This window comes from Rhinatrema bivittatum, chromosome 3, assembly GCF_901001135.1.
Source record: "Rhinatrema bivittatum chromosome 3, aRhiBiv1.1, whole genome shotgun sequence".
In the NCBI taxonomy this organism is placed as follows: domain Eukaryota; kingdom Metazoa; phylum Chordata; class Amphibia; order Gymnophiona; family Rhinatrematidae; genus Rhinatrema; species Rhinatrema bivittatum.
Genome location: NC_042617.1, coordinates 18,092,287 through 18,106,000, shown reverse-complemented (window position 1 = coordinate 18,106,000; position 13,714 = coordinate 18,092,287). Strand labels below are relative to the sequence as shown.

The following is a 13,714-nucleotide window of genomic DNA, read 5'->3' as shown; positions in this document are numbered from 1 at the left end:
GACAATTTTTTTAGTCAATTCTAACATTTTCTTATCTTTCTCTTTTTGTTTGTTTATTTGATATGCAATAATGTGTCCCCTTAACAAGCTTTTGGCATTCCAGAAGGTGATGTAATCCACATCCAGCGTAAATTTGAGAGTACTCTCACCACCTTTCATGCAAATAAGCCACAAATACTTTATCCTCAAACAACCAGGGTGACATTTTCCATTGAAATGCTCATCTAACAACCCTTCCCCAATTCAGTGTAGCAACCACCACAGCATGATCAGAGAAAGGAACATCATTAATAGCACATGAAGAAAGCTTATCAGAGAGAGTTTCTGCAACCAGAATGTAATCAAATATAGACTTGATGTACATGAGAGAAGTGTGTAAATTCTTGATCTGCAATGTGAAGGGAGCACCAGGCATCAATAAGTTGTAACTCCGAGCACAATAAACCCACACCCATGTCCGCTTGGTGTTTCTTGGGAGTTTTAGCAAGCTTACAATCTATGAAGGGATTGTTTGAGATATTAAAATGATCTCCTATAGTAATCGAATAAGACTCCCAAGAGGAAACTTTCTCCAGAATACAATTAAAGAATCCATGAGAGTAAGAATTGGGAGCGTAAATATGCACAAGCATCACTTGATGCCTTTAGCCTGCCCAAAACAATGACATATCTCCCATTTGAATCAGTTAAGATTTGTTCTGTGTCAAACTGAGCACCTTTGGCAACCAACATGGCAACCTCTCTCTGCCAAGAATTAAAAGAAGAGTAGAAAGAATGGCTCAGCCATTCCCTTTGTAATTTCTGATGTTCAGGGTCTTCAAGATGGATTTCCTATTAAAAAAAACAAAACAAAAACCCATCAATTTTACGTTTTTGCAGATCTGTAAACATTTTTTTCCTTTTTATTGAAGAATGCAAGCTGTCAATATTCAGTGTACAAAAAGTGATGGTAGTCATGTGATACCTTTTGACATAGATAATTTACAGAGATTTAAGCAAATAGTTAAGATGGAATTCCCCAGCTCAGACTCCCTCCTGAAGACTCATCTACTTTGTAAACCAGTAGCATCTCTAGTGGCGTAATATCTTTCAAGAACTCATAAGAACATAAGAACATAAGAAAATGCCATACTGGGTCAGACCAAGGGTCCATCAAGCCCAGCATCCTGTTTCCAACAGTGGCCAATCCAGGCCATAAGAACCTGGCAAGTACCCAAAAACTAAGTCTATTCCATGTAACCATTGTTAATGGCAGTGGCTATTCTCTAAGTGAACTTAATAGCAGGTAATGGACTTCTCCTCCAAGAACTTATCCAATCCTTTTTTAAACACAGCTATACTAACTGCACAAACCAAATTCTCTGGCAACAAATTCCAGAGTTTAATTGTGCGTTGAGTAAAAAAGAACTTTCTCCGATTAGTTTTAAATGTGCCCCATGCTAACTTCATGGAGTGTCCCCTAGTCCTTCTACTATCCGAAAGAGTAAATAACCGATTCACATCTACCCGTTCTAGACCTCTCATGATTTTAAACACCTCTATCATATCCCCCCTCAGTCGTCTCTTCTCCAAGCTGAAAAGTCCTAACCTCTTTAGTCTTTCCTCATAGGGGAGTTGTTCCATTCCCCTTATCATTTTGGTAGCCCTTCTCTGTACCTTCTCCATCGCAATTATATCTTTTTTGAGATGCGGCGACCAGAATTGTACACAGTATTCAAGGTGCGGTCTCACCATGGAGCGATACAGAGGCATTATGACATTTTCCATTTTATTCATCATTCCTTTTCTAATAATTCCCAACATTCTGTTTGCTTTTTTGACTGCCGCAGCACACTGCACTGACGATTTCAATGTGTTATCCACTATGACACCTAGATCTCTTTCTTGGGTTGTAGCACCTAATATGTAACCTAACATTGTGTAATTATAGCATGGGTTATTTTTCCCTATATGCATCACCTTGCACTTATCCACATTAAATTTCATCTGCCATTTGGATGCCCAATTTTCCAGTCTCACAAGGTCTTCCTGCAATTTATCACAATCTGCTTGTGATTTAACTACTCTGCACAATTTTGTGTCATCTGCAAATGTGATTATCTCACTCGTCGTATTTCTTTCCAGATCATTTATAAATATATTGAAAAGTAAGGGTCCCAATACAGATCCCTGAGGCACTCCACTGTCCACTCCCTTCCTCTGAGAAAATTGTCAACTTAATCCTACTCTCTGTTTCCTGCCTTTTAGCCAGTTTGCAATCCACGAAAGGACATCGCCACCTATCCCATGACTTTTTACTTTTCCTAGAAGCCTCTCATGAGGAACTTTGTCAAACGCCTTCTGAAAATCCAAGTATACTACATCTACCGGTTCACCTTTATCCACTTGTTTATTAACTCCTTCAAAAAAGTGAAGCAGATTTGTGAGGCAAGACTTGCCCTGGGTAAAGCCATGCTGACTTTGTTCCATTCATACAAATCACAAAGACAAGCATTTCCCTTCCGTCAGAACAAACTTTCAAACCGAAAGTTAAATCCCAGGTTCACCTGCCGAAGGCTCAGCACATATCTTCTATCGTCTTCTTCTCGCGCACTGAGAAATAAATCCTTGAACAGGTCCCCAGGGCTCTGAAAACCAGCAAATAGTGAAGAAGAAAAACTTTGAGTCAACTCGCAAGAAGGGAAAACCACTTGCTGTATGATTAGCAGAAGCAGCTTTATAGCTGAGTCTACTGAGTTCAGTACATACCGGATCTCCTCAAATATCAACAAAGAGATCCAAAGCATGATTTCACCGTATACACCATTGAGCAGCCTTGTAGATATCAGATCCCTGCCAAATGCCCTGCCATACAGCTGTCGACAGCAAAGTATTCAGTTCAAACTGATTTCCAGCAGCATTATTGTAGAAGATCCACAAACCGTTTCGTTTCCTCTTTAGTGGTAAACACTGAGTCTCTCCATTATGGAACACCTTGAGTTTAGCAGGATATTGAAGTAAAAACTTCACGTCACTTACTAAACAACATGGAGCAGTATGGTGTCATCTCTTTCCCGGCCGCTGTCCTCTTTGCTGAGAAGTCAGGAAATAGCAGCAACTTATTACCCTCACAGAGCAGCTTTTTTCTTTTGTGAAACGCATTAAGAATCTGCATTTTATCTGTAAAATTGAGGTATCTGGCAAGCGCCTGGTGCAGTTTCAGCATGCCATTGGGGCTAGGCCCAATTCGATGTGCTCTCTCAAATAGTATCAGTCGTTCCATACCTGCCATCCTGAGGGCTTCCAGTAACAATGATTCATACCATCGCACCAAAGCTGCACCTTGAAGAGACTCCGGGACACCTAAAATGTGCATATTGGGGCAGATTTTTAAAACCCTACACGCGCCGAGCCTATTTTGCATAGACCCGGCGACACGCGCAAGCCCTGGGACGCACATATGTCCCGGGGCTTTGTGAAAGGGGCGGAGCGGGGCGGGACCGAGGCCTCTGGCACAGCGGCCGTGCCGGGGGAATCGCGTGCCGGCACTTGGCAGAGGCAGGCGCAACTTATGCAATAAAGGTTAGGGGGGGTTAAGGTAGGGCTGGGGGGCAGGTTAGGTAGGGGGAAGGTGGGGGGAAAGTTCACTCTGAGGCCACTCCGATTTCGGAGCGGCCTCGGAGGGAACAGGGAAAAGCCATCGGGGCTCCCCTAGGGCTCGGCGTGCACAAGTGTGCACCCCCTTGCGCACACCGACCCTGGATTTTATAACATGCCGCGGCTGTGCACACATGTTATAAAATCGGGTGTACATTTGTGCGTGCCGGGTTGTGTGCACAAATGTACGCCTGTGCGTACCTCTTAAAATCCGGCCCATTGTTTCTCCAGCTTTGGTTTTCCAAATTATTCATTTTAGTTTCCATTTCACGGGTTATTTTTTCAACTGCATCACCTCCATATCTACAATACCGAGCCTTTCCTCATGTTGAGCCACCTTAGAGTCAAGGGCAGATATCGCCAATTGACTATTTTCAAATTTTTCATGTTCATCAAGTGAGGATTGTAGCTTTTGAAGTTGATCCTTCAGGGCTACAAGTATGGCTTTTGTTAGCTCTTGGAGAAGTACTTCTGACACCACTTCAGCTTGCACCGATTTGTCCGGCACCATTTTTTCCTCTTGTACGGCTGACTTTTCCCCCGCTGTTTTCTTTTGTCTGCGGGACATACCCAACAAATTTTGGAGGCTAGGAGTGTCCATAGGTGTAAGAAACACTTTTCCATGGAAATTGTAAAGTATGGCTCTTTTTGTTTACTGCGGATCTGAAGTACTGATATTTCAATTAATAAACAAAGAAAAGCAGGGTCAGTCCAGTGGCCCAAGTGGCAAGGGCTGTTCACTGCCATTTGGAAGGTTCCAGGTTCAGTCTCTGAGATGGGTCTTCCACTTCCTGGGTCGGCTGGCACAGGGGATGCTACAGAGGCAGTGTTTGCAGTTCCTAGACAGGGAAGTCATGGTCATTGCTTGAGGGCAACACCTAGTGGCCAGATTTAGATCCGTGACTGCAGCATTCTAGGAGTTGCCCTGGTATATGGCACCCAGATTAGGGTTGTCACTGTAAGGACTAGCCTGGGTACAATGGGGGGAAATGAAGGCTCAGGGTGCCAGATCCCAACCCTGTTTCTGATAGAGCTGGAAATACAAAGAAGCAGGAGCATAGGTTTAAAAAAGGCAAACAAAAAGCAATCAATGGTGAATTGCCTAAAATATATTGTACAAATCTTTAACAAGGTGAAATGAAATTAGTTGAGATATTTGTGCATGCCATTCAATATTAGTAACAAGAATAATACTCTTCAACACACTAATGACTTCCTAAGCACAAGAGTTTGTAAACTGCCTGGAGCTATTTTCGAAAATAAATAAATAAATAAATAGTTTGTACTGTAAAAATTCTTGCCTTCTGATATCCGTAAGAGCTTGATGCAAGACTTGGTTGTCAATAGAAAATGTACCTGCTTTGGTTTTAGGAAATGTTCTGTTTTTTTTCCCATTTTCAGTGTTCTTGCTGGCTACAATGGCACAATCTTTGCATACGGGCAGACAGGAAGTGGCAAGACATTCACCATCACAGGCGGAGCTGAGCGATATAATGACCGAGGCATCATTCCTAGGACCCTGTCGTTCATTTTTCAGCAGTTACAAAAGGTACAGAAACTTGACAGTGGGGATCATTTCCCTTCGGATTGAATTGTAGTCTTAACTACTGTGTTTCAGAGACTTTTCCCACCTCTAAAAATTGCCTTCAAGTACTTCCCACATCTGTTAGTTGCAAATGAATGTGAAGTAAAATTTAAGACCCGCCAGCGTGCACACGTATGCACGTTTGCCGGCGCGCACACATGGATGCGCCAGTTTTATAACATATGCATGTATATACGCATATATGGGCACGTGTTATATAAAATCAGCTATCCGCACATGTATGCGCGCACGATTTTGTATTGATGTGCGCAATGTGCACGCGAATTGCCGTCTCGAGTGCATAAGTAGGGGGAATTTTATTAGGTACGTGCGTCAGCACAATTGGCCTTTTTCCCAGTTTGCTTCACCCCAGTAAAGGAGAGGACATCCTAAATCTCCTAGCTAACTTGCCTCCCTTTCACTCTGTTACCCCCAACTCCTAAAACCCTTCATAACTAGGTATTTTTTTTTGTTACATGACTTACAGGCTAACCACAGCAAAAGTAAAGTTATGTGGTACGGGACCCCATAAATACTAACACGCTGGATTCATGCTACAGATCTGGCCCGCCCACGCTCCGTCCAGACCAGCCCACACCCCACCCCTTTTGGTGAGAAACATTTTTATGCACATTCCGGAAGATAACGTGCGTACCTGAGCTGGTTTTAAAATCCACGTGGCGTGCGCCAGGCCAAGTCACGTGCATATCTCCGAGCTTTGGCATGCGTAGGGCCTTTTAAAAATTCACCCGTATGTTTGTTGGTTTATTGTAGATAGGCTCATTTGCCCTATACATGATTTCTTTCACCCTTGTTAATTTATTATTACATTTAATTATGTCCTATTTCACTTTTCTTGTACACATTTATGTAATATAAATTGATCATTAGTGATATTTTCTAACTCATAATGGATATGTTAATAAATACATTAAACTCTTCAATTGTGAAATATCAGAGATAAATATCAAGGTCTCTTTCTAAGACCTGCCTGCAGCATTTTGTTGAAGGGAAACCAAATGGACATATAAAAGTCTATAGCTCCATCACTGCTCTCTACATTAATGGTGGGGGTGGAAGGGAAATAGAACCAAAGAGCTAAGAGAAACAGATAAGTATATGAAAAAAAAAATGTGTGAAGCTTGCTGGGCAGACTGGATGGGCCGTTTGGTCTTCTTCTGCCGTCATTTCTATGTTTCTATATGTTTCTATAAAAGTTATCCGATTAGGGAAGTTAGCCAGATAATTAGAGTATTTTGCCTGGATAACTTGTAGTTAGCTGGATACATTTATCCAGTTAACTTAGACATGCTCAGTAGCAGGTCTAAATTATCCTGCTAACTTAGCCAGATTAAGTCTATATGGCTAATTATCCAGCTAAGTTAGCTGGATAAGTAGGTCTTCCATGTTCTGCTCCTATTCCACCCACAGTTTAGCTGGATAAATACATGGCCGAATAAGTAGTTGTCCAGCTAAGTGGAGGCCACTGTATGTGGCCGGATATTCAGATCGCCACTTAAGTGGCCCTGAATATCCGGGCCAAAAAATTAATATATTCTATTGAAGAACATTATTTTCATATAGGAAATTTGTATCTGCCTACTGTGCTGTCATAGGTCTTACTTGATCATTGTTCTTTTCCCTCTCTCTGCCACTAAGGTCACTCTGTATCTGTCCCATGCATGCCTAAATTCTATTGTTTTGGCTCTTATAACCTCTGCAGAAAGCTCTTGGTGAAAAATACAAACATTTAAACATCTAGCAAGCTTTTAATAAAGTACCAGAAAGAAGCATTTTACATGGAATGAAAAGTTCACTGACAAGAGGGTATTCATATGAAGATGAAGAGAAGGACACTTAAAAGGACTGTGAGAAATTACTGAACTTATATATCCCCCTTTTGCCTTTCTTCTGGAGTACTTCTTTAGCTCCCCTAGTTTTTTTGTATATGACTTAGTTAGGGACTTTCTTTTTCAGTTTTTTTTTTCTCTGGGAATTTCAGTTAATAACTAATTCCAAATTACTCTTCGAAACTGTTAAAAACTTCATCAAAGACCCATCTTCCTCTATTATCGAGTAACGACTACTTTTCAAAGAATTCCTGCAATGAATATGCCACTTCTTTGTTAGATAACATCAATAGGTTTAAAAAATACAATTTTCCACCTTGCTCACCAACAAAAGAACGTGAAGAAAACATGGGGCAGGCAAACTGGAACACATTCGACATAGTAACTAAACTCGAAATTACCAATCAATAAAAAAAATTAATGTACCCAATCCCTGTGTGTTCACACACACACGTTAGACACTTATCTTCGTCAATACAGGCAATCAAACTGGTCCAGCACCCCACCTACACGAAGGTACCATGGTCAGATCACTCCCTCATAACTTCCTCATTCTCAATAAAAGATACCAGTCCAATCTCACATACCCTCACATTGCTTCACTTACAGGAAAACATGCACCACAGAAGATCTTAGCAATCACTTATCATCACTCTTCACCAAGTAGACTTCACACCAATCCGAACTCAGCGCTTCGATCTTGAACACCATCACGGAATCGATAGCAAACAAGCTATGCCCTCTAACAACAAAAAAACCTCACCCCCAACTCCTCCAAAAGGCAACCATGGTTTACCCTAGAACTAAGAAAGCTTAAACTACTGCTAAGACAAAATGAGGCTAAATGGGCCGCAAAACCCATGCACCATCACTCTATCTACCTATAAATTAACTCTTCACCAATACAAATCCAATACATTAAGATCCAAGAGGAACTACTACGCATCCAAGATCCACCACCTAATCTTCGACGCTAAAGCCCTCTTTAGCTACATCTCTAACCTCACTCAAATAAACCCATCAGAAATCGCTCTAAACCAAGCCAAATCTAAAGTGGAAGAACTAGTGCTATTTTTCAACAACAAAATCAGCAAACTTCTAACTCAACTGCCCCCGAAACACTGCTTCTACTTCAAACACCACATCAGACCGCCTTCAAAAATTCCCGTTTAGAAGAACTGGAACTCACTTCTTCCATTGAGATCCAAGGTATACTACGGAAAATGAAACCATCTCTCACCCTTCGGGACCACATCCCCTCGAAATTGCTTCTATCAATTCCTGACTCCATCTCCAATCCCTGTCAGACATCATAAATTGCTCATTAACGCAAGGATCTTTCCCAGATGACCTAAAATTGGCCTCTCTCAAACACTACTCAAGAAACCTAATCTAGATCCTAATGACCCAAACAACTACCGTCCGATCGCCAACCTCCCCTTCATAAGCCAAGATTATGGAGAAATTGGTGAACACCCGACTCTCAAACTACATTGAAGAAAACAACCTCCTTTTCCCATCACAATACGGTTTCCGCAAAACACTAAGCACGGAGTCCCCTCCTCATTTCCTTAACAGATCACCTCATCCTGGGCCTCGATAAGGTCAAGCCTTCTTACTGATCCTACTGGACCTTTCTTCAGCCTTTGACACCGTTAATCATTCATTACTCATTAACCAGTTAGCCTCCATAGGTATCTCAGGCACAGCTCTATCTTGGTTCATATCATTTCTCAGCAATAGAGGATACAAGGTCAGATACAGAACAAAGAATCCTCTCAACACCCGTCGTCAGTAGGAGTCCCACAGGGGTCCTCCCTGTCTCCTACTTTATTTAACATTTACCTTATACCGTTATGCCAACTTCTCACCGACCTCAACCTCAAACACTTCCTTTACGCGGACGATATCCAGGTCCTGATACCCATTAAGGATTCCTTCGCAAAAACTCTGGCTTACTGGGATAAATGCCTTCAAAAAATTAAACTCCTCCTCACCAGCCTGAACCTGGTATTAAATTCCGGCAAAACTGAACTCCTGCTCATCGCCTCAGAAAACAGCACCATCACCTCTGCACAACAAGCCACGCCAACAATCACACAAGTGAGAGACCTAGGAGTCTTAATTGATAATCGCCTGAATTTCAAAGCCACTATTAACAAAACCACCAAAGACTGTTTCTACCAACTACAAGTGCTGAAAAGAATTAGACCACTTTTCCATGCCCAAGATTTCAGAACCATTCTACAAGCAATCATTTTTTCAAAATTAGACTATTGTAACACCATCCTACTTGGCCTTCCCGCTTCATACACCAAACCGCTTCAGATGGTGCAAAATGCAGCTGCACGAATTCTGACAAATACCAGGAGAAGGGACCACATAACCCCCCATTCTAAAGAGCCTCCATTGGCTACCTATACACTTTAGAATAATATACAAGGCCATTCTTACCACATACAAAAACATCAACCAACTGGCTCCCATTGGACCTACAGATCCCTCTCCAACTACACAATTCGTCAAGACCGACAAGAGATGCATACAAGGGATCGCTACAGGTACCACCGTCCAAATCCACTAGACACTGCACACTAAGAGACCAGGCTTTCTCTACTGCCATTCCACCGTTATGGAACTCCATCCCCTCAAATCTAAGAACAGAACCATGCATCTCAACTTTCAAAAAAAGACTAAAGACCTGGATATTCACACAAGCTTTCCCGGACACCAATTGATAGAACACCGCCAAGCTTCCCCTAATCTCCAACTATACCATGGTTAACTAATCTCCAACATGGTTAACTAATCTCCAACTCGGTTACTAATCTCCAAATACACCATGGTCATCCTTATCTTCTATCGTTTACCTGTGTGAATTTTAATAACCTTTCCTTTCTCTTCCTTCTCAGCCAAGTTCTTATCACCCTGTTATATGTAACTGCCTTTTCAACACCATTGTTATAGTTATGTTTACTATGCACCCCTGTTTTATGTGAACCAGCACGATGTGACTGCTGTCTCGAATGCCGGTATATAAAAATCTGAAATAAATAAATAAATAAATAGGTTAAAAATACAATTTTTCACTTGCTCACCAACAAAAGAACGTGATGAAAAACATGGGCAGGCAAAATGGAACACATTCGACATAGTAACTAAACTCGAAATTAACCAAATCAATAAAAAAATTAATGTACCCAATCCCTGTGTGTTCCCTGAAAATAGTACACAGCATAATCACTCCAACAATTACAACCATAATCAACCACTTGCTATCAGAAGGATTAGTTCCTGCTGTGGCAAAACAAGAAGTGATTAAACTTATCCAAAAAAATAAATAGGGCAAGATTGACGACTGGACAATTATCGACCAATATCCAACTTGCCTTTTATCGCAAAAAGTCCTAGAAAAAGCAGTGTTATTTCATTGGAAAACCACCTAGAAGACAATAGTATTTTATATCCAAACCAATTTGGATTCAGAAAAAAATGTTCAACAGAAACTGTACTCCATTTCTTTAATGAACCCTGTACTACAGTGGTTTGACAATGATGAATCTTATATCCTGGCACTAATTGATTTAACAGCAGCCTTCGACACTGTGGACCATACCCTGCTATGCCATCAGTTGAGAAAAACTGGAATAGATGGAAATGTTCTCAAATGGTTCTCTTCCTTCCTAGCAGATAGGACATTCCAAGTCAGACTGGGCAATCACATATCTGACACCTTCCCAAACAATACAGGTATCCTCCAGAGTTCAGCAATCTCGGCAACACTATTCAACATTTATATGCTGCCTCTGTGTACATTACTAGTGGAACTAAGAATCAATGATGACATACAGTTCTACATTCCATTAGCCAAATCATTTGAAAAAAACTGCATCGACACTGTCAACATACATGAAGGCAATACAACAATACAATCTAGGCACTGAATCCCTCCTTACTTCCCTAACAGACTTCCTCATCCTGGGTCTCGACAAAGGTCAATCTTTTCTGCTGGTCCTTCTGGACCTTTCGGCAGCCTTCAATACCGTCAACCGTTCCTTCCTCATCAACCAGTTAGCTGCCATAGGAGTTTCCAGCTCTGCTCTATCTTGGTTCAAATCGTTTCTCAGCAACAGAGGTTACAAGGTCAAAATCCAGAACAAAGAATCTTCACGCCATGACTCATCCGTAGGAGTCCCACAAGGCTCCTCTCTATCCCCGACACTCTTTAACATCTACCTTCTACCACTTTGCCAACTCCTCACCAACCTCAACCTAAAACACTTTCTCTACGCAGACGATATCCAGATCCTGATCCCCATCAAAGGCTCATACTCGAAAACCCTCGAGTTGTTGTTGGTGGGGATCCTGCCACCAAGAAATCAAACGTCTCCTCAATAGCCTAAATCTAGTACTAAACTCCTCTAAGACCGAAATACTACTCATATCTCCAGAGAACAGCAATCTCACCCACTTCTCATCCAACCAACCCACCAACCACACAAGTGAGAGATTTAGGAGTGATAATTGACAACAGGCTGAACTTCAAAGCCTCCATCAACAGAACGACCAAAAAACTGCTTCCACAAACTCCAAGTTTTAAAAAGGATAAGACCTCTCTTTCCACGCCCAAGATTTCAGAACAATCCTCCAAGCAATTATTTTCTCAAAGTTAGATTACTGTAACGCTATCCTACTTGGTCTCCCTTCCTCCTACACCAAACCGCTCCAAATGGTACAAAACACAGCAGCCCGTTTACTAACAAACACCAGGAAAAGAGACCATATTTCCCCAATTCTAAAAGACCTTCATTGGTTACCAATTCACTTCAGAATCATCTATAAATCCATATCCTTGATATACAAAATCATCCATCAACACACCACAATTGACCTACAATTTCCTCTCCGCTTACACAACTCCACAAGACCTACCAGAGACGCATACAGAGGATCCCTCCATGTACCCCCTACTAAAACTACTAGTCACATTACCTTAAGAGATCGAGCCCTCTCCACAACTGGCCCACTGTTATGGAACTCCATCCCTCCCGATGTTAGACAAGAGCCTTGCCTCCTAACCTTTAGAAAAAGACTCAAGACTTGGCTGTTTATGCAAGCTTTCCCGGACTTAAATTAATGCACCTCGCCATCAACATATCCAACACAGCAGCTGTACCTCTTCTCCTTGTATATAATTTAGTCTCTGCTAAACTATCTTTATTTCCTCTGATTCCAGTTCAATAGTCCTTGTTAATTGTAACTGCTTTCTTCGACACGTTATTTCTGTTTTTGATGTATTTATTGCACCCCTGTTTATTTGTAAACCAGCATGATGTGATCATTTCATGAATGCCGGTATATAAAAACCTTAAATAAATAAATAAATAAGAACTATCTCAGCTGAAACTAACATTAAGCACAAAAAAAAAAAACTGAAATCGTGTGGTTAAGGAGAATCTCCTCTATAGTCAAACCGCCACCTCTAGACCTCGCTAATTTTAACATTACACCCTCAGATCAAGTACAGGTCCTAGGAATACAGATTCATGACAACTTTACAATGAAAAAGAACGTAAGCAAATTAATTAAAACAGGATACTCCAAGCTGAGGATATTACACCATTACTAACATAACAGGACTTCCGCACTGTTTTATAAGCACTAATATTTTCAAACATAGGTTACTGCAACTCCCTATTAGTAGGCCTACCTTTAGGACTATTAAAACCATTGCAGTTATTATAAAATGCCTCAACAAGACTTTTATTAGGGACAAGGAAATTTGACCACATCACCCCCTCACTGATAGCACTGCACTGGCTGCCAGTACAATCCAGAATTCATTATAAAGTATTAACAGTAATTTTTAATATCATCAACGACATAAACCCCTGCTTAATAGGAGTGACAGTTCAACCATACACACCACAGTGAGTGCTAAGATTGCAAAACAAAGGACTATTAACTGTGCCTAAAACGTGGAGTACACATCTAATACAAATAAGAGACCAAATGTTTTCCAAAGCAGGTCCCAAGTGGTGGAATTCTCTACCAGAGACATTACGTATAAAAACAGAAAGAAAGAGTTTCAAACATGAACTGAAAACATTGCTCTTCAAAAATGCATATGATTTAACTTAAATATCAATATGGAGATAACTTCACTATCAAAAATCATAGATAATGTGTTTGCGGGTATGTGGACCCTTGGCCCGAGGTGCGAGTTGTTACAGCCTGTGGGGAGGAGCCCCACAGGTCCGCACCATCAGGAGGTGAGGTACTAGCACATCGGGGAGCTCTAGGAACAGTGATGGAGAGGCCCCAGGGACCAAGAGATAACCCCCGTAGGGTGGTAGGCTGTAGGTGTTCTTGGAGTGTGTCCCTGAAGAGAAAGGCGCCAGGTGAACTGTGGAGCGGTAGGCATAGGGATGGTCAAGTAGGAGGATCTCTGGGAGGTCAGCCCCGAGGGGCGGAGCTGCAGCGTGGTGGACGTAGGTAAGAGACATAGACCACCCACGGGGTAGGATAGTCCGATCCCGAACCCAGCTGCTGACGTAGGCAGGAACCTGGAGAGCAGAGGAATTGCCAGCGGTGTAGCAGAGGCACTAACCCGAGGAGCAGGACAGCTGACAGGAACAAGCTG

The 13,714-nt window shown here is 41.7% G+C and overlaps 1 protein-coding gene across 2 annotated transcripts in view; it reads left to right on the top strand.

The window, feature by feature from the left end:
• Positions 1-13,714, top strand: part of KIF6 (kinesin family member 6) — an 811,696-nt gene that overhangs the window by 215,875 nt on the left and 582,107 nt on the right. For both annotated transcript variants that reach the window (XM_029592929.1, XM_029592928.1), the window contains exon 4: positions 5,038-5,185. In XM_029592929.1, the coding sequence (XP_029448789.1) occupies positions 5,038-5,185 (148 nt within the window). The remainder of the gene's footprint in view (positions 1-5,037; positions 5,186-13,714) is intronic.